General features: G+C 37.2%; 1 protein-coding gene and 1 long non-coding RNA gene across 4 annotated transcripts; one reads left to right on the top strand and one right to left on the bottom strand.

Annotated features, from left to right (window-relative positions):
* On the bottom strand, positions 1–25429 carry Fas (Fas cell surface death receptor). Of its 3 annotated transcripts, XM_078042203.1 has the most exons (11): positions 24865–25217; positions 20212–20871; positions 17789–17859; positions 10872–11025; positions 6078–6215; positions 4925–5033; positions 4121–4182; positions 3891–3968; positions 2652–2719; positions 1720–1744; positions 1–1026 (listed from the first exon to the last, which is right to left on the bottom strand). In XM_078042203.1, the coding sequence occupies exons 3-11, from the start codon at positions 17828–17830 to the stop codon at positions 689–691; spliced, it is 1014 nt and encodes a 337-aa protein (XP_077898329.1). In that variant the 5' UTR covers positions 17831–17859; positions 20212–20871; positions 24865–25217; the 3' UTR covers positions 1–688. The 3 variants fall into 3 exon arrangements, with proteins under 3 accessions (XP_077898329.1, XP_077898339.1, XP_077898334.1); XM_078042213.1 differs by lacking the exons at positions 17789–17859; positions 20212–20871; positions 24865–25217 and adding an exon at positions 25295–25429; XM_078042208.1 differs by lacking the exons at positions 20212–20871; positions 24865–25217 and having other exon boundaries at positions 17789–18011.
* Positions 25302–27476, top strand: LOC110599542 (uncharacterized). The gene is made up of 2 exons (XR_002485554.3): positions 25302–25443; positions 25516–27476. It is a non-coding gene; the product is annotated as an uncharacterized LOC110599542 (long non-coding RNA).
* Positions 27477–27826: the final 350 nt, after the last annotated feature.

Here is a 27826-nt window from a genome sequence, read left to right as displayed (position 1 = left end):
GAAAATATTCAATAATTTTAATCCAATCTGCATTTTCCATGCAAATTCAAAACTGAAAATTGGACCACAGAATACCAGTGATATGCACAAAGGTCTTTGAGGCATAAGTTTATTAAACTCTACATTCAAATATATATGCAAGCTCTGCCTGAATATGTTCCTCTCAGAGTGGTAAATAAAATTTACAAACATGGCAAGATCTCTAGAGTCATCACAGAATCACACAGAAGTAATATAGAAGCAAAGCAGTCTTCCCAGTGACTGATGTGGCAGCAAAAGTTCACAGTTTCTGTTGATGTGTGGAAAGAGGACAGCAGTGGGCAGACATTTATACTAATATTCACTAACTACATTCACACTGACAGAACTTCATGTGAGACGCTACAGCATGATCCTAAGCTTTCCCCCTTTGTACATGCTTCTCTTTGGGTGTTTATCATGCCACTGCATTTACTCTTGACCATGCATATCTGTCTTCCCACCTGTCTTAAACATCTTGAAGGAAGAATTCTAAGGTCTTTGAACTCCATAAAGTTATAGCTGTACAGATCTCACAAATGAAAAAACATAATGCACCCAATAAAAAATTAATTGATATTTACAACCTTTAGCTGCACAAGACTTTTTTCACACTGATTTTACTTTGTTGACTGTACATACTCAGAACTGAGTTAGCTTTTTTTTCACCCTAGGCCAAGCTCTGTCTTTCATTTTCATTTCTGCAGCTTGAATTTTCACAGTCACTAACAACGTCTTTCTGGACAAAATCCTGAATTTTGTCAGCCAGAGCACAAAGATTGGCTTTTCGGAGACTTTGAATTAAAGTGTTATATGCATTCTTCTTGCCATGAAATTGATACCAGTTACGAAGCAGTTGGACTTTCTGCTCAGCTGTATCTTGTGGATTGTCATTCTTGATCTCATCTATCTTGGCTTCATTGATACCATTCTTACGAACAAATTCTCTAACTTGATTGATCGTCATCTCTTCAGCAATACTAATGATGTATTTACTCAGGTCCACATCTGAAAAATAGAATATAGTCTCTGAAAATTTGTTTTTTTTTAAATGAAATTCCCATTACATAAAATCATGTTTATTCTTTCCCTTACCATAATTAACAAACAGGAAAATCCTAGAGACCCAAATGGCTGATTATGGAAGAACAAAAATAAAAATAAATCTGAATTCTAATTCCAGCTCCTGCTATGGCCCCAGTAGTTTGCTCTCTGATCAGGGCATGACACATAACATCTCTGTTTCTTCCTACCTCCTGTATGAAATAAGAGGTTTAAAAGAAATCAACTCTAATATCCCTCATGGAATTGAAGATCAATGAGCCACAAGCCTAGGTCAAATGACAGAATCAAACAGCATCAGGTATGTTGTTACAGAATTGAGTACAACCAAGACAACTGAGTCTACAATTCTATTTAATTGTCACTCTGAACAGAGGTGCTATAATACACCTAACTGGTTCTGAAGGAACAATTTCTCAGAATGTGATGTTCTGTTGCAACCTGATTTATTTTTAACAATGAGCGCTATAGATTTAAATGAACTACTGAATAAACCCTTGATGGTGAGCAAGAAGAACTGTAAGCCCAAGGGGTAGCAAAGTTCACAATATGTTACTGAAATTAGTAAGACTTTATTCTAAAATTGGCCTACTCCTGCAAAGGAAGCTATCTTTTAGAAATACAATGATAAAGCCTTACCTGAGAAATTCATTGGCTCTATTTCCTGGGGAGAAAAAAAAATGGAGGCAGGGGAAGAGACAAATAAAAACATATTTAGAATATTCTAAATGTCACTTTCAAATTCCTTAATTCTGAAGAAAGTACATTCAGTTGCCTGATATGTAAAATTAGGAAACTAGACTAAGTGATTAAGAAGGGTTCTTTCATCATTCGAATTTTTAAAGCTTTTGGCCTCACTAGAAACTAAGCAATACTGGCTCATTTTTTACAAAGACAAAGAACCTAAGGAATCCATGAAATAAAATGAGATTATTTTCCATATAGATGCATTAAAGTAAACAACAAACATAAACATTCTCAATTTTTCTTTACTATAGCTATTTTGTTTAACAGCAGAAAAATGGCTCAAAATGAAATTCTTATGTACCATATTGATTTAAAGAACTTAACTCCCTTTGAGCCCTTGCCTCAAATGAAAACATCATTATTCAATTAACAGAAACTGTTTTCTCTTCCCAATGTATAGTTTTGCTATTTGAAATGTCTTGACCCCATGTTAGAAAAAGAAACAACAAGAGATTGGCTTAATAGTTATCTGGAAAGAGTCAGGATGTGCCTTTGTGATAGATTTTAAGAGCAATCTCTTTGCCCAGGCTGAATCCAGGCTTTGGTAAAGGATGTATCCCTGCAGAGGTGACACCAACGTGAAATAGAAACCTTGGCCACATCCTTCCTCCAATTCACATACAGCACACTTCCAGTCTCCCTTTTGTTGCTTCTTAAGATGCTAGAAGCTTATTTATAAACTAGGTACCATATCTTAACTAACACTTGATGCTGTTCTAACCCATATATACATTAAAACAATACATGTTTGTTTAAAAGAAAGTAACCATCAAAAAGCTGAATTACTACTTTCTCTATTTTTTCAAGAAATCTGATTCACCTACCCGATTGTTGGGTAGAAGTTCATGGTGACCATGGTTTGTACTGCGGCACTTATAAATTTTGTATATCCCTGAAAGACCAAAGTAATTTCTATCAGACTCAGACCTTAGCCTGGTAGAAAGCATGAGAAGATACTTTCACACTAAAATATATAAAAAAGAAGAAAGAGAAATTCACGGAAACTTTAAGTGGCCAAACACAACAGGAAATGGCACTGTGCTAAACTTACCCCCACTGAGTCAAGTGTTCTAGAGACAGGCCACATCTTAACTGAATCATCCAATTATCACACCCTGGCCTTACGTGAAGTTGACTTTTGACTGACTCTATGGCCACACCACTTCCTTCCTCTCCAGCATGGTGGGTGGCATGACAGCAGAAGGGCTCAGAAGCCATAGGATGTGGAATTGAAATCACCCTGCTGGTGCAGGGCATTTAATGCCTAGAAGTTCAAGTACATAACACTTACAAGTAACTCACATTCAATAAGTGTTTTCCTTGAAGTTATTATGAGATGGAAGAAAGGAATCTATATGTCCCTGAGTATAACTGTTTAAACACCAATTATGTGTTTTTAGCTAAACAACCTCTAAAGCTAAGACAAAAATCATATTTCAGTTGAAGAAGCAGTGATTTGTTCCAAAAAAGAAGGAAAAGTGTGATAATTCTGAATTACTGGAAGATGGTGTGACCCTGTATTTTATATGGTTAAAGCTATCTTCCAAACTAATTATGATTATATCCAATCTGGGGCTTATCTGCTAACTTTAATAAATGATCCTTGCATAAAATGTGTTGCCATCATATTTTAAGTGAAGTAGGAGAAATGTTAATTAAAAAAAAAAAACAGCTTGGTCAAGGTTCAGGAGGTACAAAAAGGGATCAGTTTATCAAGTGTCCTTTCAATTTTGTTCCAAGGATGGCCCTTGCTTTTGTGTTTTCTTAACTCATAGGAGAAACTTAATGAATAGTGAAGGATTACTTCTGATTTTTAGCTGTTACTGCAGAGAACCCTTGCTTAGAGGGAGGATGGGAATACCACTCAATTCCCTAAAACTGTTCATCAGAAACAGCAGCAGAAGGTATCATCTGTTCTTATTAGCTTTTAGGAGTATGTTCAGTAGCAGGAGATCAACGATACAACAGAGCTACACTTGGTAGCTTTCTTACAGATAGAAGACAGAGAAAAATTCTTGTGGTCAAAAATTCAAATCTATAGTTTGAACAAACTAAGAACTTACCAAAAGCTGTAAGTGGGAATAGCAGGAGTAACAGGAGTAACAGGAGTAATAGCAGCCAGTTATAATTGAAACCTGTAGCTGGAAACATTGAACATTTTATATGAAAACAAGCAATTTTTAAGATTAAACAAAATATTGTACTCTTAAATAATTAAAATCAATTAGTTTTTCTTCATATTTAATGGTGAGGATGGGAGAGAGGAGAATATAAAAACAAAAAGAATCATTACTTTCTTTTTTGCATTTGCTATTGCTGGTGGGTGTACATTTCTCAATGATTCCATGTTCACACCTAGAAAAAAATACAGGAGAAATTCAGAAAGCCTGGGTTGATTCCTTCATCATTTTCAATGGAACGTGTATATTTGGGACCATTTTATTCATCTTTATGTCTCTGAGAAATATTTTTTCCCAAATATATCTAGATTATCATCTAAAAACTAAGTGCAAGTTAATAACATGATTTTGGGTGTTTGGATGAAAAAAACACCAAGAGTTACTTTGTTTTAAGACACCAAAGTTAAAGGAAGATAAAATATTGGCATACAAGGGAAGATGAAATAGACAAACAAACTTCAAACTGACAATAAACCGAACTCTTAAAATACCAGACCTTAAAATAAACTATCTTTTAAAAAATGAACTACCAAGATAAATTTCAAAAAAGTATCATAAAACATTAAAATGCCCAGAGAGCAGACAATGCTCAGGATATTGCGTAGGGAAGCTATTCAACTAGCTTCTTTGGGTTGCCATTCCTAGAATCAAGGAGTGATAAGGAGAGTCAAGAGGCTCAAGTGGAATTTTCTTCATAAGTCAAACACTGACAGAGACCCAGTTTACATCATCATCTTTAGCAATTAAGGGCACAGGAAGTATTCAATCATGTTTGAATGAGTCAATGGTCATCTAGTTGCTTGGAAGGAGAAACAAAACCAGAACCTTGAGTCTTGGTCAGTGTGGGCTTCTCTCTAGGAAGACATTCTTTATTCAGGTATGCCTAATATTTTCATCACTGAAAGACTAAAACTTACTTGGTGCACGGGTCACAGTGTTCACAGAGAGCAGTTTCACAATAAAAGTTCAGTTTACATCTGCATTTGGTATTCTGGGTCTGGGTACAATTTGTTTCCACTTCTAAGCCTAGAAATTCAGTTTGGAAAATATTAATTATAGCAGCTAGTTATAAATGAACTATGAAAATAATGTTCAAGGGCAGCATGGATTTTTGAGATCCACTGCTAAGATCAAGTTATATCATCAAGCCTTTAGTAACATAGGTAATGTTAAATAGCAACACAAATACTCACAGGTTAACATAGCCAGCAAAGTTTTAAGTGAATAAACAATCCAGCAACCAAGATCATCCTGCCATTGGTTAGATGGTTCCTCTCTTCCTCTAGCCTAGACCCTTGCTACTAAGAAATAAGCCCATGGACTAGCAGTATAATCAATACTCAGAGCTTGTTGGAATTGAGAATGTCTAATTAGACCAAAGCCAAGGCCATCACTTAAGAGATTCTGATTTAATTGCTGTAAGGTGAGACCTAAACACTGGCATTTTTAATAGCTCCTTGGGCAATTCTCACACATACAGCCAGGGTTGAGAAACCTTGCTTTAGAGCCTAAATAGGGAAAAGAAAAGCTTTTTGTCCAGTGGGGTTTTGATACCAAATAAAACTAGGAGTCCTTCTGTTACATTTTAATTTGCTCCCTCAGAAGAGATTGAGATATCCATAAAAATTCAGGTCCCCAAGTGGAATTATCAAGACAAATAAGATCTCCAAAGATAGGGGAATATGCTACCCACATTTTGGGTTTCTCTGCCCTTGAGTCTATAGACTTCTAAGCTCTTTATGGCCATGAATAAAGACCATTAAACAAGGAAAAAATCAAGGCAGGATAAAAATAGTTTCTGTGGTTTTGACTGGAGATGATGAATCCTTTGATTTGATATTTAGTCATTTGCCTTCATCTGAGAGAACTGCTGAGACTTGACCCACAAATGTCCAGACCAGTGAATTTTAGCTCAGTACCTGGTCCTGCATTGCTCCAGCCAGCCTCATTCTGCACTTTCCTGTGTGTCAACATCATATCAGAAGAGGGGCCAATCTCAAATTGTACTACAAATGGTTCTACATGAAGTACCAGGTTTGGGCTCTTTTTATTGCTTCCTGAGACACTTACCATGTCCTCCATCACAAAACTTACATCTTCTGCATTTAGGAGAATAATGTTCATTATCTGTATACTCCTTCCCTTCTTGGCAGGGCACGCATATTGGCTTTCCCCCATTGGCTGTGCAGTCAGCATCTTTTCTTGTACCTGAGGGGGAAAAAAATCAAGTATTTGAAGGTAAGGTGGCTATGTAACAGCATGGGGAGTGCACAGGAATTATTATGGCTTGGATGTGAGGTGTCCCCTCATGTGTGAGACAATGCAAGAAGGTTTAGAGGAGAAATGATTGGCTTATGAGATCCTTAAACCAATCAGTGAATTCATCCCCTAATTTGGATTAATTGAGTGTTAACTGAATGGGGGTAGGGTGTGGCTGGAGGAGGTAGGTCATTGGATGCATGCCTTTGGAGTATGTGTTTTGTATCTAGCTGGCAGAGTCTCTGCTTTCTGATCATTACATGAGCCACTTTCCTCTGCCACACTCTTCCACCATGATGTTCAGCAAAGGAATGGAGCTGGCTGTCTTTGGACTGTGACCTCTAAAACTATAGGCCCTCAAATAAACTTCTCCTTCTCCTCAACAATTGTTCTAGTCTGCTTCTTTTAGTCACAGTAGCAAAAAAAAAAAACTGACAACACTCCTAAAATGGGGTAGGGGTATTTAAGCTAATGATATATAAATACAATGGGGAGAAGATTATTATAAAAAAAATCAGTTGTGAATGAGAAAGTCTTCTAAGACAAAAGCTAAAAGAACGAGTAAAGGAATATGCCTAGAGAAACAAGATAATTAAGAATAAGAGCACATAAAAAGTGGGAGATGGGATTATGGCTGGGATTGTGGCTCAGTGGTAGAGCACATGCCTAGCATGTGTAAGGCACTGGGTTCTCAGCACCATAAACAAATAAATAAATAAAGATCTACCAACAAATAAAAACAATATTTTTTAAAAAAGTAGAAGAGAGGTGAGAATGATCAAATGCACTTAAAGAAATTCTTTTGCCAACTAATTTCTTGGAAAGGGGAGAAGCCTGGGAAATACTCAGAGCAAAATGGCTGTCACTGGCTACAGAGATTACTGAATTAATTTTGTTCTAATTTCTTATTTTACTTTGAAAAGTCCACGAATCCTAATAAGAGATAATGTAGTTTTAGGGAAAGGACATTAGATGTTCCAAATACCTTGGTCAAATCTTTAGTACCTATAAAATCTATAACAAAGTATTTAGTCTCTCTAAGCCAAAATTCTGTCATGCATAAGATGGAGATAATAATCCTTCTCTTACATTGTTATTAGAATGCATCTGTATAGTTAATGTAGAGTTAATGCTCAGTTTACTCCTCTCTCCCTTTTCTTTCTACTCTGTTTCCATCCAGGAATAAAGTCCAATTTGCTGGACAAGCATAAACATATTGATAACAAAATTTATTATCAGGGTTGTTATCTTAATGCAAACAGTTTTAAATAATATTCCGGTTTCCTTTAATTTACATTAAAAATAAAGCATGGCATTGATAATACTAAGCATTATGCAACAATATTTTCTGGTAAATTTACACATTTAACAAGAGCTTATTAAATGCCTGTTGTGTAAGAGGCAGTTTCTAGGAGCTGGAAATGCTGTAAGAAATAAGTTAAAGCCTTCATTGTAAGACTTTCACCTTCCCAGGCAGATAATGTGCAAATAAATATGTGAAGTCCAGGGGTGACAAGTGCTATGGGTAAAACTAGATTAACATAAGGGGACAGAGAATGAAGAAGAAAGAGACAGAAAATATAAACAGAAAAGCATCACTAGTGACTAATTATTAATGGTACAACTAATTTTAAAAGATACACAAAGCTAATCCACTCCACTCACATATACAGCAGAAAATAATTTACACTGTTTCCCAAGTATGTGACTTTATTAATAACTTTATAACATTCTTATTGATTGAAAAATATTTACTATAAGCAAATTATGAAATTTCAATATATATATGATATTTTAGTAAACAAAAACAACAGTCTGTCAATATAAAGAAAAAAATAAGCAAATCATGGAAACCCAGAACAGAATTCAAACACAGGGCATCGGGGCTAGGTAACATCGAGGCAGCATCCTAAGGAACACAGTGAAATAACAACTGTGTTTCCTGTGAGTCGTATTATACTGATTTCCAAATGGATTGCTCTCTTCCATGAACTAGCATGAAATGTGCCTAGCACAGTGTAATAGGAGATATAAGAACTCACATATTCTTTGCTCCAAAGTATAAAAATTAAATTTTTTTTCTTTTGGTACTGGGGGTTGAACTCAGAGGCACTTGACCACTGAGCCACATCCCCAGCCCCATTTTGTATTTTATTTAGAGACAGGGTCTCACTGACTTGCTTAGTGCCTCGCTAAGTTGCTGATACTGGCTGTGAACTCATGATCTTCCTGTCTCAGCCTCCCCAGCTGCTAGATTACAGGCATGTGCCACGGAGCCAGGATACAAATTTTTTTAGATGAAAAATTAGTGACTGCCCCCCCCAAAATGTATAACGCATTATTTTCTGAGTATAATGATACATAATTATTATAAAAAGTTTGGGAAAAGGACATATGAAAGCACTTATATATCAACTACCTTGAGATATTATTTTGTTGCACTGATATGCATATAAACACACACACATACATGCATATGTGTGAACATATGTATGTGTAACAGGTGTGTGTGTGTATAGTGTGAATGTAACAAACTACAAAATCCTTATTGTATATGACACTATGATTGGGCCTTTTTGATTGATTAAAAATGTCAATTCACATATGGAATCATTAAAAAATACTGCATTTTATTCTGATTTATAAAGACTCACTATGTAATTATTTTCTAATTATGTGACACTGAACAAACACATTAGAATTCCAGATGCTTTATCGCTTGTCATACCCATAATGTATCACCTATTTACTTTCCTGTTGGTTATTTCCTTCTTTTTCTTCCTTTCTTTCTCTCCTTCCTCACATCTTTAGTGCTAAAATGAAAGCTTAAATACATCAATAGTCTGTCTGAATGCCTGAAGTTCTCCAAAAATTTCAACCAAGTTTTCCTAGAGATAAACTTATATTTTCTCAGTATTAATAATTCATTGATTTATATAAGTTAATTAAATTACATTAAAATAATAGTAACAATGAATACAAACAGATTTGGAAGCAACTTAAATACTGATAAGCCAAAAATTCAATAACAGTGAATAAAAGTGAAAAGAGTGTTTATCCTGTATTTGATGCCACCTAGGATCCTTAGAGGAAAGAGCAGAGAGAAGCAGTTTATCCAGTCAGCAAGCTAGTTGGCAATCATGAAGGGGGATTTATACAATTAAGGACTATATTAGAAATATATCAGAAATTCTGCTATACTTTGACTTTGATTGGCAGAAAACTACTTTTTTAAATACTCCAGAAGTCACTTAAGCAATCCCACATCATTGGGTATCACAGTGAAATGCCATGCATTCAATACTTTATTTTTTACTATTTTCTTAAGGCATTTTCTATAAATTAGTGTGTCAGTGGTTCTACACATTTTTAAATTTTTGACCTGTACTTATATAAGTTTGTATCATTAACATTCCTATAGTGGTAGAATGAGTTCTCATCCCATAAGCTAACTCACAAGGGCTGAGATCCTTTCTTAAAGGAAAATAAAACAAAGCAAAAAGGCAAAAATTCTTGACAGACTGATATATATACAAAGCATACTATTTTTTATTTTAACTTTTGTTTTAGATTTTAAAACTGTGAACATATTCCAATTCATAGGGAAAACTGATCCTGTTCAGCAAGTTATAAGAAAGTTAAGAAGCCATTTTTCATTCCTGTTGGAAAAGGGTAAATATAAAAGGGCGTAAGTATAAGTCAGTTGTATTATAAGGGATGTTTTTCCAAATCTGAACTGGAAGCTAAGGGGGACTCTTAGAGAATCTTTTCACATACCTGATTGATGCCTGCTTTGCACTGGTAGAGTGGGAATCCTGGGAGATCAACAAGTCCTACTACAGGTCTACTACAATTTTTTCTGGCCCTATTAATCTGTTGCATAAATCACACAAACCCATGTATTGCTTTCCTATACCTTCCTGTCTTCACAATACAGTTGAGAAAGATCCACACCTGTAATGTACTAGTAATCAACTCTAAGTTGGAAAAAAAAAAGTTTGTGCAATTACATCTGGCTTAGTTTCTAATTTGCTAGTGTTTGAAGGATTTCCGATATGAAATTGATTTGCATTTCAAAATACTGACTTTTAAAACTTATTGATTTGTGTCCGTTACATTTCTAGTTCATCTAGTTATTCAGCTGCAAATGCAAATATATTTTGCAGGCTTCAGTGCCAGGACTAACAGTCTTCTTAGAGACCTGACTGAGGGGAAGTGTGAGACACAGCCTATAAGGGTGAGAGTCCCTTGCTTTCAGAGCTTCACTATTGTTATAATATATTTAGTCAGTTTTAAATGATAAGCTTTAATACCCACAAATGAATCCTCTTTTGCTCATGAGAAATGGAGCTAAATAGACAAATCTCTCATTTTGGGGGTACACATAATTTGTAAATTTCACTTAATCTTAATCATATCAAACAAGTTTGATAAAGGCAAATAAAGCTGATCTTTTGAAAATAATTTCATAATTGGTATATTCCTCCAGTAATATTATAACGCTAAAGGGTAATCAAAACTTGTAAAGATAATGGATTCATTATTACCGATGCTACCCCTCACCCTGATTTTCATTCCTTTCTCTGAATATTTTGTGTGACCTACCAGGAGGACACAGCTGACAGCAGAACTGGCCTCCATGATGCAGGCCTTCTGAGCACTGAGTCTCAGCTTTTGTAACAGTCTCCCTCAAGTCTGACACCTCAGTCGCTCGAGCTCTGATATTTTTGGGCAATGATCCAACAATAAAGGCAAGTATCTGTAAAAGAAAAGCATGAAGAGAATTTATTGATTTCTGAAACAAATAACTTGGGAAATGAGTGTCACTGAGCCAAATGATTAGGTCTGCTGTGCAGAGGCAGAGTCAATGTTGGGGCCCCACCCTCCTGCTCACTAATCACTGAAAAAGGAGCACACCACCTGCCTACAGCTCAAGCTAAGTCACACAAGAAACCGCGTCATGCATGGGAGGAACCAGAGCTGTGCTCAAAAGTAAGCACTAGCTCCTACTTACAGTGCCCTGTGCCACGGATAAAGAACTTAAATTGTTTCCTTATCCACACAGTGGAAATCATCTCTTCTCATACATCTGCTGTAATAATTAAACAGAGTCATGCACTTAAAGCTCTTACCACAGAACGGGGTGCATCATAAATAGGTGCATACTAAACACTGGTATTATTGTGACTATCATAAAGTTGCAGTGAAGGATAGCATAATGCAATTGGGAAATAGAAATTTCAAAATGTCAGTGGTTTGAATCCTAGTTCTGCTATCAGAATTGTGACTTTAGGCAAGTCACATAACTGCTCTGATACTTGATTTCTTCATCTGCTAAGTGAGAACAGTATTTTCTATCTTAAAAGGGTTGTTATGACAATAAAAAGTGATAATTTCTATCAAACCTACTACTTAGCTTACAGGATGGCAATTTCTTCCCTTCTTATGTACTAATGCAGAATCAATGGTTCATGATTAAATCTTCATTTGTTATCCAAGCATACAATAAATATTTCATTAAAACCAAAAGTATATTCTTTATCTTTGTTCTGGAAAATAGTCTTTTTTTTTTATAGAGAACCAACATTTAATGTCCTTTGATTCCTTTCTCCTTCAAACAAACACTCATAACTCTAAGTGACATTGTGTCAAACTTAGCTAGCTATAGAGTTCCTTAGGAACATGAAGAGGAAAAAAATGTATATGTATACTATATATAAATATTATATATTTTATAAGATAATAAAAACACCCCCTGCTTTGATCCTTCTTTGGGTTTCCTAAGTATTTTTTTCCTCTCTAAACATAATTTTTAAAAATCATTCATCTTACATATAGTAAGTAAGTTCTATTACCAGTCATTTTGCTGTTAGTTTTGAACTTTGTTTTCTCAAGATTATTTTCATAGCTTTCCTGTGTGTCTTTTATTCCCCCTACTATATGGCAGAGCCATAGTACTGGCTACCAAAAAGTCACAACTTCCCTCTCAGCCCTTTTTCCTTCATCACTTAAACTGGCATCATCCCCTTCAGACCACAGGATACCACAGGACTATGACTGAGAAGATAAGGAGGGGTCAAGAGATGCAGCGGCCCACATTTCCTCCTGGGATGGATGTGTCTTAAGATGCATTTCTAACATCCAGACTTTCCAAGAGGGAAAATGACACCAAAATACCAAGGAAATGGTTGACATGTCCAGGGTCATGTCACTTACTAGCAAAAGGAGAGCTCAGATTTATCTCCTAACTTCTACCATATCTTTTTTCCCCCTTTACTCAGTGGTGGTGGACTTAATATAAAATACAGCTGACTTTCCAGTTATGAACAATTCAATGTAAGAAACAGTTGGAATTGGCACACAGATGAAAAGAATGGTACTAAATATGCTGGCTTTCCCACCAAACCACTGCCAAATCTATCTAACACATTTGTTGAGCCGAGCTTGGAAAATACAAAGGTAACTAACTTTGATTACAATGGAAAATTAATGTCAAGTTTCCAAAAGCAGAAGAACCTCAGGCCTCACACATGCCAAAGACTCTACCACTGAATCTACATCTCCAGGCCAATACCTGCATTTTATTTTATTTATGTTTATATTTTTATTTATTTAGTTATTGTAGGAATTAAACCCAAGGCCTTGAACCCAAGTAAACACTGTAGTACACAACCCCAAGTCTGTGGCTTTTATGTTTTAAAACATAAATCTATGATCTTTTTTCTAAAACACAACAAACATGCAGTTTTGAACAAAATAGCATTATTGACCTCAATCTCTCTTTTTAGGATAACTATTCTCCTTTCTTTCTCTGCCACAAAAGGTCATGCTGTTATCCTGCTAATACTAATCCCACTTTTATATCAGAGAATCATAGCTAGGTAACAGAATTGGGCACTCTAGGAAACAGTAATGTGATTGGAGGTATACCAAAGTGTTAATTGCTAAGATAGGAGGGGCTTTCAAATGAAAGTTGTCCACATTTTTAAGACTCTTTATTCTATAACTACCTCCAGGTTCTAATTAATGGCTAAGAATTAATTATATTAACTAATCAGCATTCCAGACATTGGAGCTCATGAAAATTTTCATATAATATAAAAATTCATTAGGAGATAAAAGAGATCAGTAAGTCTTCTTGGAAATTGAACAGGAGCAATTCTTTTCTATTGCCAGCCACCTTTGTTATTGTGAAGAATAAAGTTACTGGTGAGCTATTACTTGCTTTCCTTCTCTTTCAATTCTGGTTTCTAACTAGAAACAAGATGACACAAATTTAAATTCAAAAGGATGGGATTTATAGGAACTGGGCCAGCCCAGATTCCCAAATTGACAAGTCAAAAGCACTCAAGGTTAATGCCCAATTGTGTGTGTGTGTGTGTGTGTGTGTGTGTGTGTGTGTGTAATAGAGCCCTATGCTCTTTGGTATGCAAATTTTATCCAATATCCAGGAGACTGAGTAATGCTTTAACAGTGTATTAACTAAAAATCAATTGTTTGGATGAGACTCACCTACATTATGGAAGGTTATCAGCTTTACTCCAGAAAAGGCAGGAAAAAAGGTGCATAAACTAAGGCAAATGGTAACCACATGGAAAAATAATGAAGAATAAAAATTATTTTAAATATCCATCATAACATTTCTTTGAGTAAAATTGGGAGTTCATAACCCACTTCAATCTAATGTATGAAATATGATATGTCAAGAGCTTTGTAATGTTGTGAACAGCCAATAAAAAAAATTAAAAATTAAAAAAAAATAAAAATTTAAAAAAAAAAAAAACATTTCTTTGAGTCAGAGAAATCTTGATCACATCATTCAGAATATTAGTTAAGCCATTAGCAAATTAGTTAAGCAAATTCATTTTAAGCCTTTCCGAGTTTATATGAAATCAGGGTGTTTTGTTCAGGTTGTGTGTGTGTGTGTGTGTGTGTGTGTGTGTGTGTGTGTGTTGACAGAGAGGGTCAGGGAGACATGAGATTTATCTTAAGGAACTGGATCACATGATTGTGAAAGCTCAGTGAGCCAGAAATCTGATAGTGTAGGCCAGTAGTCAGGAAAGAACTGCAGCCAAGAAATCAAGTCCAGAGACAGACTGCTAGCAGAAATATTTCTGGCTCAGGTTAGTGAGGCAGCCAGTCTTTGTTCTACTTAGGCCTTCAACTAGTTGGTTAAGGTCCACCTACATTATGCAGGGCTATCAGCTTTACTCCAATTTATGTTAATCTCGTCCAAAAGACATCTCCACAATACATCCAGAATAATGTTTAACCATATATCTGAGTGGGGTGGCCCAGCCAAGTTGACACACAAAATAACCATTATGTAAAGACAAATGGTGGGGAAAAAAAGAGATACACAACAGGTCAGGGAGAGAGAAATGCTATTTAAGTGAGTAAAGGAGGATTAGGGGCATGAAGAATTTTGAATGGGACGATGCTGTTTCAGAAAGAGTAGTCTGGGAATGCCAATGAGCAAGAAGACACTTGGGCAGTGACTTTACAGACGTGCAAGGGGAAGCGAGGTGGTTGGAAAGACTTTCCAGGGCATGGCCCAAGTAAGGAAAAACCCAAACTTCTCAGCAAAAGCTTCACTAGGAGATAATAAAGGAAATAAATACAAAGGTTTCCTGATCCACTCAGATAATTAACGTTTGATACTCAAGGCCACAGTAGGACCATACAGCCTTCTGTATCCATAGATAGTGCCACCACATAGAATGACAGAGCAGAAGGAGACCATGGCCTCTATTCAGCTTCAAGGCAGATTTTTTAAATGGCTCTAAATGTAAGTTCATTGTAACTTGAGTCTTCTGTTACCTACAGTATTTTAATATCTTGTGCAAATGAGAAAATTTATTTCTCTCTTTCCCCATCTGAGTCATTCATGAAAACGCTAAGTGAGAGGACCAACTCCCATTCACATTCCTTCGTGGCATTTGTCTGGCCTTTTACAAAGGCCATATATCACCTCTTTATAGCTACAGTAAATCTGCGTAGGAAGAGTTACTACTGTCCTTTTTATAGTTGAAGCTGAGCACAGAGTACAACAATGACTTATTCAATAACCCAAAAGTATGAAAGCCTGAGGAAAGACTCAGGCACCATATATTGGGCCCAAGTCTGGGCTCCGTTTCAAGTTTGTGAGCTAGTTTCCCAATGACTTTTACTTCATCTAGGCACATAATCAACTCAATTGTTTTCAGATAATCATTGGCAAAAAGCCTGCCTGTTAATTGTATAATGAACCTTCCAAACAAAGGGATGTTAGGGAAAATGGAGATGTTTGGAAGTATTTTTCTTGAGGATCAGAAGTCAACTCCAAGTTATTTAGTCTGGGAAAATCGTAGCAGGACCCCCCAAAGCCAGGGCTCTGACTGGCAGGAAATGGAAATCTGGCCAGCCCCAATCACATCTTGGGAAGAAATTGAGTTTACGTCTTCATCCCACCAATTGAGTGCTATTTCTGGGAATAGCTAAGACCATGAGAGCAGTGGTAGCAAGGGTGGGGCTCTGGAATGAACAAAGAGGATGTGGAAACTGGAAGCCATCCCCTACCAGAATCTTTGCACCTGCTGCCTTTGAGCCCTCCTAGAAATAAGGACACATGAGAATTTGTTCCTGTTATTGTAACATGGAATATGGATAGTTGGGTTCCTCGTCTTGGGAATTTGAGGCATGAAACCCATGGACATAAGGATGAGAGTAAAGTGACAAGAGTTAGTAGAGTAATAAAAGCAGAACTCCCAAAGGGGAGGGACCCCACAAGGGGGATGCTCCTGGGTCTCTGTGGTCTAGGGGCTTTTCAAGACTTATCTGATGGTCCAGCACCTGTGGTTGGTGTGGTGAGGGATGCCAGTATATATCAAACAAGCTCTTCCAGCTCCAAGTTTAATAAGCCAATCAGAGGTGCATAATTTCAATCCTTTATCTGCATAATTAAGAGGATGGATCCAACCTTGTGGGTTGACTTGTCTGTTGGAGAGAGAAAGTGCTTTGGGTAGGGGTCTGCTTTGTGGTTGCCATTGCTAGGGGTAAAGGTGAGGAAACTAAGGAAGGGCGGTCAAAGCTGTGAGAAACAGAAAGAGTTTTTCTAACTAAGAAGTCACTGTGGTTAGAGCTGACAAGGAGTAGCTAGTCAAAGGATACCCTCCAAACCCAAAGTCTCCTTCCAGGTTGGCATATGTCCCCCTCCCATCCTTTCCTTCTCTGAGGACTTACTCCTATCTGCCTATGGGAGATCTATCTTCCTTCCTTACAATCACTGGGAGAAACAGACTCTCATTAAGGATGCCTTCAAAGAGTCAGTGGTGACAATTTGTAGAAGGATGAGCTAGGATTTGAGAAAGAAAAAAAAAAGGAGCTAAAACACATACAGCACATACACACACCTTGCTCTTATTGAAGTTCAAAACAAACATGAAAAAACTTCATGTAAAGTAGTGGCGAAAAACCTCAATGTAAAGCAGTGGTGGGAAATGGCAGCCCTCCGAATTGGTAAGAATGAGCAAACACGCGCCTGGCAATGGTCAGTGAAATTTTCCACTACTGAGCTCAGTCATCAAACGGTTTGTCCTGACATAGTCAGGCAGCAGCAAGCTCCATAGTAATCGTGGGGAACAGGGTTTTATTTCTAATCAAAAGCCAGGAGGCAGTTTCTTCCACAAGAACACAGGGCTCAGCCAACTGTAGGAAGTTTTCCTGTCTTGAAGAGGGTAATAACAGTGGTCTAGTCAATTCAACACTAGAAGGTTAGGAACTGAAAAAAGTGCAAGGTGAACAAAAAGGATATTTAAAAAAAAAAAAAAAGTCTCATCAGGAAACCAGCTCTTAACACACTGAATTTGAGTAGTTTTTAATTCCTTAATAATTAAGACTAAGGATAACTTTGTTCTTAACTCATCTGTTTCTTATTACAGTGGACTTGTGTTCATCGTACAATAATGAAAATCAAAAGGTATAACTTCAGTGGTAACCAGATTGTGTTAAGCCTAAAGATCTGTATTGAATTATCATCTGTTTTTCTTTTTCAGTAAAAAATAATAATGGATGATAATGGTAGTGAACTTAAAATAAAAGCTTACCCAGCATTTGGAAGGTGGGAAAAAAAATTCTAAAATTTGAACTAGTAGCATTTATTCATTCACACAAATTTAACTTTCCTCAAGTTTCTTTAGAAATTCAATGATTTCAGTAAATCAGACATCTTAAATATCGACTTTTGTTTAGGTGAATATAACTTGTTCCTTAAATAAGCATGATCAGGGCTATTTTATTTCCCCTTAGTCCACTAAAATTATGACATCCATCACTCAATATAAGACCCTGTTTGACAGTGAAGGAAACTGTTTCATTTTGGAAGAAAAATTATTAGACAAAAAGATGTCTCACACTAAAGGGAATGGTTTAATTTGCAAAATTGAAAGCTCGGTTATACAAATCATCACAAACTGGTAACTATAGTTGGCAGTAAGTTCTGTCTCTGCTGAAACTCAGTTTTATTTTTCTTAAAGAATATTTACCAGAAAAGAATCCTTATTAGTCATATCCTCATAGATTTCCATGTCAAAAATACAACCCTTGAGTTGCTGGCCTGCCAATGAAACAAGATGTGTAAAGAGTAGTTATAACTTAGCATCTTGTACTATCATGTTACTATAAGTAAATAGACACATTTCTTAAAAACCAATTTTACACCTTAGAGAGCACATGGACTAACTTTCTTGTGTGATTTATAAACTGCTTGGAAAAAAACATATAATAATTACAATGTTGTTAGTTACCCACAGAGGGGGACAGGGGTGGAAAACATTCATTTATATGTGTAAGTTCTGGAAGGTTTGTTTTAAAATGCCAGAAATATTATCTCATATTTGAATCCAGTGTTTTGAAAAGTGAACCTTATTCAATAAGCATAACTTACCCTAATAGACAAGCATAATAAAATACTTGGCTTAAAACTTATTTTAAAATGCTTGCAGGTAGAATTATTTGAACATTAGACATCTCGAATTCTAAGTAGAATCCATTTTAACCCCTGGATCTGAACTTCAAATAGACTGATGAGAACAGATGGTTCTAAGGAAAAGAACTCATCATTTAAATTGTCTTTCAGAATTCAACTAAGAGGTAACAGAATGCAGAGAGGCACTTGGGTGAGTGGTAGAAACAGAAAGTGAGAAATTTCTAAAAATTTAAAAGTTTTGTTGACACCAGCAAAGCCGTTAGCTAATTCCTAAGATCTTCAAAATGTGAACCAAAATGTGGTATCTCATTTTAGTTTTAGGGAAGAAGGGCTCTGAAAGTGATGTCTTTAAGCCCCCTCTCTGACAGAAGGCTGTTTCAAGCCAGCGCAGTGACTGGCCTGTGGTTACACAGCTAGCTCTACAGAGCCAAGACTTGTGAGCCGAATTGTGCCCCACCGCCAAATTCATGGGTGTTGGCCTAATCCTTCAAAATATGACTACTTTTGGAGATGGGGTCTTTACAGAGATGATTAAGTTAAAACAAGGCGAGCACAGTGAGCCCTAATCCAATGTGACTGGTGCCCTTTTTTGAAGAGAAAATCTGAGCACACGCTAACACAGGGTCATGTTCAAGGACTAAGAGAGGTCATATAAAAGCCAAGGACAGAGGCCTGGGACAGATGGTTCCTTTGTGGCCCTCAGAAGGAACTAACTTTGGTGAAGCCTTGATCTCAAGACTTTCCAGACTCTAGAACTGAGATAATGAATTTCTTTTATTTAAGCCACCCATGTGAGGTCTTTGTTACGGTAGCCCTGGTACGCTAATATAAGAACCAATACAGCCTCTTCAATCCTCAGATTCTCCATGTGAAGGGTGTCAATGGTACCTACAAACTTGGGATCATGCATAGCTAAGTCCAAGGACTTCTCATCTGAAATGATGAGAAGCAGAGTTAGCCAGGTAAGAGAACAAATTTCTTATGGTATATAGAAACTAAATTATCAGGGACTGAGAAGAACCAGAACTACTTCTTACCAGACCTATTAGCCCTGCTATTCTGGTTGAAACCTCTACTACTAATGACAAAAATGAAGCAAGATATAAAGTTCCACTAACTAACTCTACTTGCTTGCTAATTAGACTTTAGTTACTTATCAATACTTAAAGAAAAAGAAATTCTAAAAAAAAAAGACTATAAGGGCTGGGGTTGTGGCTCAGTGGAAGAGTGCTTGCCTAGCACACCTGAGGCACTGGGTTTGATCCTCAGCACCACATAAAAATCAAATAAAGGTATTATGTCCACCTACAACTAAAATATATATATATATTAAAAACAAAGACTATGAGCAATTTCTTTTTTTTAAGGCATCATTACACAATTCAGTGTCAAGGTTTTAATGATGTCCAATATATTTTTGTAAAAAATAAAAAATAATGTCGTTTTATATACTATTATATTATTGAAAACTGAAAAAAATAAAATAAATTTTTACATGAAAGAGATAAGTAAAATTCCATTTCATTTATTTTTACTTTTTTCAAAATGTCTAAAATAAAAACACAAGTTAATCCTATCCCAGGGACATCTTCTTTCTTTTTTAAAGCAGTTCCTGGAGAATTCAGATGTACCTGAGGCAGCAGAAATAACTGTTTAGGCCCATGACTGACCATGCAAAAAATTAAATTAAATTAAATTAAATTAAAGAACCTAGGAATTTCACCTGGGATTAGATTTCGAGTTTGATGCTAAAAAAATCATTCTCAAAATCTATCAGAAAGAGGCTGGTGTTGTGGCTCAGTGGTAGAGCGCTTGCCAAGCCTGCATGAAGCACTGGGTTTGATCCCCAGCACCACATAAAAAAACTAAATTAAAAAAATAAAGACATTGTATCCATCTACAACTAAAAATATTTTTTAAAAAATCTGTCAGACATTAGAATTAAACAATGATTGATGCATTTAAAAAAAAAAAAAATACCTGGGGCTGGAGTTGTGGTTCAGTGGTAAAAGCACTTTCCTAGCATGTGTGAAGCAGTGGGTTCGATTCTCAGCACCACATATAAATAAATGAATAAAATAAAGATCCATCAACATCTTAAAACAAAACAAAACAAAACAAAAAACCTTATATCACACCACAGACCCAACAAGGAATCAGGATCTCTGAGAACAGGCCCTTCTAATGATCATTTTCAACATGTACCCCTGGCAATATTCACATAAAGGAAGGAAAATCTGAGGCTAGTAGGCTACTACATTTATTTGTGAGGAAGATAAAGAGTTTACAGACTTAACAGCATCTGTGTTTTGCACCTACAAATCAGAATGTGGCTTTTCAGGGAGAATTAATGATCTTTCCAAAAATAACTCAAGAAAGAAGTCATTTTGAGCAGAGAAAACAGGTAATGGGAAGGCTACAAAGTCCTAAACAGGAGTCTCAGAGGCCTTAAATGTCTCAGGGGCCACACAGGTAATACACAAGTAGCCAGATATAATAGACAACAAGGAGTGGAAGGGGCTTGTCCAACTGCAACATTCCATCCGGATCCAAGGGGCAGCCATTACTGAGCTTCAGGGAAACAGAGGCAATGTGTTATATCCGCTCAGATCTTCAGGTTTTCAAGAGAAATTGAAAGTCCTAACATTTAAATGGTGGCAACAAATATTAAAAATAAATAAGTAAATGCATATATACATACTTATGTGTCAACACAATGTGGGCTCAACAAAAACATAATCTGGGGGTAGTATAAAGCCAATTTTCAAAGAAATTTTAATGAACAAAAATTATACATATTTATATATCCAACATGTTCTAAAAATACATATACATTATGGAATGACTAAATCAAGCTGCTTAAAATCTGTATTAGCTCACATACTAATGTTTTTTCTTTGTGATAAGATGTCTCAAATTTATTCATCCTGTCTAAATCCATTCATCCTAACTAAAAACTGGTATCCTTGGACCAACATCTCTCCAGCCACTTTCCTCTGACACCCCCCATAATCATCTGACTACTCTCTACTTCTATGAGTTCAACTTTTTTAGATTCTACATGTAACTCACATCACATGATATTTGTCCTTCTGTAAGTATAGGCCCAATTTTTAAAATCAGGCCTAGATTTTTCAGCGTGCATGTGGAAGAAAAAAAACAGTTTAATGGGACCAAAGACCCTGCTGTAAGAGCAACTAACCATCAAAATTTCTTCTGCAAGGAATTAAAGGCCTTAACTCTGAGCTTGTGTGTTCTTTCTCTCTTTCTTTCCTCTGTCTCTCCCAGGGTTTTTTTGGTTTCTTTTTTCAAGATCTCTGCCTGAAAAATCAAGTGTTCTGTGTTTCTCACATCTTAAATTTTTATAGCCTCACAGAATATACAAGTGAATAAGTATATACCTTATTTATATATTTATAACACTACATAACTGGACCAAAGAACAGCCTGTCATTCATAAATCTAATAACAAGTTTATTCCAATTTTGGAAGTTTATCCCAGTCTACAGCTTAACATAACCTGCAGTAAGTTTGGTCACCTCAAAGGGCTGAGTCCATCTGCTGATATATATACCATTATGGTAAGACATGTTTCCTTTATAAGAAATTATTAATAAAAATAATAAGTAAAATAAAATTAAATAATAATTTTAAGTAAAATTCAGTAATCACAACTCATAAAAATTATTTATGAATAATTTTTATTTGATATGTTGTCCTTTCTACAACATATCAAATAAAATTAAAAGAAACAATGGTTTGCATATATGCAAAATGATAATAAGCAGAATATAAATAGCACTGATTATACACGTAATTATGTGCAGGTATAGACAAGGCTGGGGTGTTATAAATAAAACAAAAAATAGATTCGAATAAATCTAAAATGAGTGACTTTATTGTTTCAATATTTACTTTTTGTTTCACTTCATCTGATTATTTATTTCTATGTTTACCTACTTAACAAGAAGGAATTGATGATTCCCTAACCTAAATTTTGTTTCAAGTTGCTGTGGACTTTAGAACCTATTAGAAAACATGTGCTCACCAAGGGACTTTTGGGACCCAAGATGATTCACCAAAAGCACTTAAGTTAGTAGGGGTTTTCAAGGGGGGGGGGATTTCCTTATTCAGGTTTCTGATTATCTCTGAAAATGGTGATTCTCTCCAACTGACAGTTGTGCTGTAGTGATCAGCTATGAAGATTCTATAGCTTTCATAGATTCTTTTGAAATACTGACGCTTCCACTCTCAGATTGTTAACAAGTAAATTACTTGTCCACTGACCCAAAGAGACTTACTCAGAGACAATATCCAAATCATGGTTTTTCTTTGCCTCTGTCTCTCCTTTTTCCCCTCTAAACTCAGTGCAAGAAATAAAACATTTTTCCAAATTAAATGCTTTACCTCTAAGAGTGACAACTGTGTCTGTCATGGACAGTAAAGGACTTTCCATCTGTTGAACTAGCTGTCACTGGGGGCCCTGATGGTCTCTCAAGTATCAACTTACTTTTTGCCTCTCAATCGTGTTATTATATATGAATATATTTTCCATACTAACTGTTAACATTTTTATTTACATTTCATCATTTTACTGTATTCATAAAAATTTTTAAGTCCTTTGTGATAAGTAAAAATCCATTAAAAAAAAATAAAAGTAGAGACATCATGCAGTCCATTGTATGCTTTTTGGACTGCTTTAAGGAAAATTATTAAATTATAAATTAACTGTTCTTTTTTTTCCCCAAAACAGCTCTTTGGACCATGCACTATTTTAAAAACAACAACCACCACCTTACAAAAACAAAACTAACACAGTATCCAAAGGTATTTCTCAAAAAAAAAAAAAAAAATTTCGACTTTTTTTTTCCCTTTAGAAATTTGTAAATGTTTTGGAATTTCAAACTTAATTACTGTAAGTGCCATAAAAAAATCCACCCAGAAACTACGACAGAAAAAATTAACTCTACAAGGATAGGGAGAGGGAAGGGAAGCAGAGAGGAAAGGAGAAAATAAAACAGCTCCGAACTATCACATCTTCTCCCAGTTCGTTAACCCAATTAAACAAAATTTGCTTCCATGTTCCATATAACGAACATTCTGCCTCCATTTTACTTATTGCTACTACTTATAAAGCACTACCAAGTAGGGAGGTAGAAAAAGCATTTTTTCTGGAAAAACACAAGGGGACACAGCAATGTGGAAACTTCTTAAAGAACACAGATGTGATGTTGGGCAGGCAGTAGGCACAAGGCCATGTTCTGCAAATTTTAAAAGTAAAATTAAAAGGGAAAATGGAAAGTATACAACAAAATATAAACAATGATTATCTAGGTTATGATAGGGTTTTCTGACTTTTAAGTTCTATTCATCTGCATTTATAATACTATTTAATAAACCTTAATTTCTTAAATAAATACATAATAAATGTTTTATTTAATTGTAGTATTATATATATTATTGTATCATATGTAAAGAAATGTATGTATATGCATGAATGTGTGCACTCTTTTGGAAAAGCAGTTTCCTTGGTGCTTCAGACATGCATCACTTAGTAAATATATAACTATAGGTAAGTTAAATACACGTCCCTCCAGGCCTTGACAAGTTCCTTACACTTTGCTAATACTCCTGTCCAAAAACTGAGAAACTGTCAAGGCAACCCACACTGTAACTGTGGAGTGGTTAGGAGGATTATACTCTGAGGCTGTATAATTGATTTCTCAATTTTAATCTTAAATTTTCTCTAAGGATATTTCTAAAGGAGCCTAAATATTGCACATTATTTTTGAAAAAACTAGGGGGGATTTTTTTTTTTCTTCTGGTCACAAAGTGGTCTCAGACACACAAACTTTTCCTTTCTATACTTAACGTGTTTTAGAAGTCAGCAGCAATCAGCAAATTGCCCATGTATTGGAATTAGATCTAAATTCAAGCTCAGCTCTGCTGTGTGATCTTAGGTGGATTATTTAAGCTCTCTGACACCATTTCACCTTCTGTAACTGAAGATGAGGCTTCCGTAAGAACTGACTTGAGATCATATTTGTGAACATTCCTATCACTGTGTCCAGGACTTCATTTGGGCCCAATACAATAATCCATTGACTCTCAGAACTCAAATGAACCTCTTGGGACCAAGTCCCTTAGATTTGCAATCATCAAGCTGGCATTTTCTGAGCAAGAGACTCTCTAAAAGAGGCTTCTGGCCAAGTAATACAGTTAACCTTGTTTAGTGGGCTGTGTCACCCTGGCATGAAGCCCTGAGCTTTCAGGAACTATGGTGACAGTGCTAGCTGAGGTAGGGTAAGAGGAAAAGAAGGTAGAAAAACAAAAACAGAACCCGCTGAGACAGTGACTAACAGTCTTAAGGAGAGGAGTTTCCCGGAAGGGAAGCAACATGTTTCTTTTTCTGTGTTGCAAAAAAGAGGAAAACAAACCTCCAGAAGCGTATTCGGTCCGACATAACTTTTTCAAAAGAAACGAACGGTGCCTTCCGAAGACTCACCAAGAACCACTGCCTAAGACCGACTCGCTCCCTAAGTTTGAGAACTGTCAGAAAACTAGCAGTTCCGCTCCCCGTCGCCCCAGGCACCCAGCGCGCTCGCGCACGATCCCACCCGTCACGAAGCGGACCTTTGGCTTGCCACTGCACGACAAATCCAGAAGATCTCCTCTTCCCCCTGGCCGGGGTACTCCTCCAGCGACATCAAAGTCTCCCGGACCCTGCCTGCAACCCTGACCGCCTCCCACGTCCACGTTTTCGTCGCGCACAGCAGCCCCCGACCCGCAACCCGCAAAGCGTTGGCGGTGCGCCGCCTGCTCGGTGGCTCAGCACTACCCAGCAAGCCCCAAGAAAAGCAAGTCCCCGGGCTTCTTGACCACCCGGAGCTAGTGCGTCTACTGCCCGCAGCACCCGCTGGCCGCCGAGCCCCGATTCCCAAGCACCGGTGACCTGCCGCCGCTGCCGCTCCCGGGTGGGTTCCGCCCCCGCCCCCGCCCCCCCCAGCGCGCGCTCCGGGGAGCTAAGCCGGGAGAAGCCCCACCCCGGCGGGAGAGGGATCACCAGAGGCAGGAGAACCCAGATCCTGGGCATGACTGTGGAGCAATCCGCCGAAGTGAAAGGGCCTCTCCAACTCGGAGCAGAGCGAGTCACCCGCCCTGGGAGACGTGACGGCCAGGAGAGCAGCACCTCGAGCTCTGGCTGGCGTCCAGGTGTGTGCTCGGCCAGGGTCCGCCCCGGCGCGCCGGCGAAGTTGTTCTCAAACTGTTTCCCTCTCTTCCCAGAAGCGTCTTTGAACACCTGTATGCCGCTTCTTTTGAGACAGGAGATACGACCTAAAGAAAACCCCTAGGGTCGAGAAGAAGGGAAGTTTTGCTGGGGAACGCCCGAGGGAGGGCTCCATTGATTCAGCAACTTGGCCTGCGCCGGGCGGGGCGGGGCGAGGTGGGGGTTGGGTAGGCCTGAGAGGGGAGAGTCGGGGTTTATTGCACAAACGGGCATTTCCCCTCCCGGGGTGTTTCCGCGGTTGTCTGGCAAGCTCACTTCAGGTAAGGACCCTGAGAACCCGATTGCTCCTTCCTCAGCTTTCCTGGAGTTCAACCTGGGAAGGTTGGAGAAGACTTGAACCGAACCTGGAACTGAGTTGGTAGCTCCTGCCTGAGTGCAGGACCCTCGGCCAATTGCGGGGAACCACCAGCAGAAGACTTGGCGTTCACTCAGCTCTTGATCTTGGGGTTGCTCAAAGGAGCCTCTTAATATTGTATCAAGTGGCAGTCATCAAATGGAAAGGTAGATATTGTGCTATGGGATTCTGAAAAGAGAGAGTCTGTTAGGTTGTATTTCTCAAAAGAAGAACAAAGTTAACTACTTAGGACAAATAAAAAAAAACAGCTGTATTAAAGGTTCTCAACGACTTCCTCTCCTTTGTTACTCATTATTTCCTGAGGAATGTTCTTTAAAAAAAAAAAAAAAACTTATAATTCTTTAGTGCTCTCATTAACACAGCTCAAAGGCACTATTATTTTGGAAAAGGAGATATCTCCGCAGATGGTTTTGCATGATTGTTACAGAAAGTAAGTCTGTGCAATGAGGCTGAGTCTAGAAGCAGTTAATCAACTGCACCAGTGCAGGTTTTAGTATTTGCATACTCCATGAAGCTTAGCACCTTGCTACTACTACTTGTCTTCCACCTCAGCTGGACTCATCTTTTTAAGCACTCTAGTCTGGAACCATCCTTGCCTGGCCCACTCTTCATCCTTCAGGCTTCCTCTTAGTGGACATTTTCTTCTGGAAGCCTGTTCAAGCTCCCAAATCTGGAAATCTGGGTTAGGTCTCACTCCTGAATGCACTCACCCTGTGTTTTGCATTTGTTGCTGCACTTGTCACTCAGACTAGTATTGATTCACTTGTCTCTGCCTCACCTTGGGGTGGATTGTTCGAGCCATCTGAAGAGGACTCTGGCTGTGCAGGTCTTGTTCAGTCTGGACCTATAACTGATGCAAAGAAGTGAGTGGAGGAAGGGAGGATGGACTATGGGGACCCTCTAGGTCATCTTTGCAGCTTTTCTGTAAATATTATACTATTCTAAAAATTTCATTTGAATTGTAAAATGTCAAGAAAAGGGGGAAGGAAAGAAAAGGGAAGAGAAAAAGAGAAAGGGAGGACAACTGGCAAAATCAACATCTCCTGAGTGTGAGTTCTGAGTCAGCAACTTTCAAAATTGATTTACCCTTGAAAAAATTATAGCCAAAAAAAGTTTAAGCAACACTGGCAAAACTGGTTAGTTAATAAATAGCAGAGTGAGGGAATTGATCTTAGATGTTCTTGCTCCCAGGGCCTAGCTTTTTCTGCCACCACTCATCACCTCCCACCTATGCATCTAATTACGATCAAGTTCAAAGAAATTGGTAGAGGTGCTTTGTAGGAAGGAATGTATCTCATGGAAAATGATTTTAGAAAATTCTGGGTTATTTAATTAATTACTTTTTTAAACTTAAATTTAACTATTTGTGTGTATTAGTTCTACAAATCAATGGGTTTCATTGTGACATCTCCATACACAGATCTAAAGAGCTTTGTATCCATTTTCCCTACAACTCTCAATTAACTTCATGGTGAAGAGGAATCCATATCAAGAGGTGAAAGCTGGTGCTGTCATCAGAGTCTTGGATGGGTATATATTGTCCTGAAATTGAAACCTGTACTACCCACAGTTACTAACTCAATAAATTCTGTTTTTACCTTAGCCAAATTCTTACAACTTAAAAGGATCCTAATGTATCATCAGAGTTTATTATCAGTAATAACAAATCCTTTATTTCCAAAATCAGTTGCTCCAAATTATTATTCTGGGGCATCAAACCAGTTAAAGATAACTGCCTATACAACCCTATGGAGACAGCTGGATATAGGGATATTACTTTTACCAAAGAATTTTTCTGTCACTAGAGGGCATCAGAGCCCACATTTGCCAAATGATAAACTGAATTTTCTATCAACTAATTAAAAGGGAAATACTGGGGACTGATAAAGCAAATTATACTACATGCTTTTGAAATTATATCAAAATATACCTAATGTTATGTATAAATAAAA

This window comes from Ictidomys tridecemlineatus, chromosome 1, assembly GCF_052094955.1.
Source record: "Ictidomys tridecemlineatus isolate mIctTri1 chromosome 1, mIctTri1.hap1, whole genome shotgun sequence".
Lineage (NCBI taxonomy): Eukaryota > Metazoa > Chordata > Mammalia > Rodentia > Sciuridae > Ictidomys > Ictidomys tridecemlineatus.
This window is presented reverse-complemented; position numbering and strand designations above follow the sequence as displayed.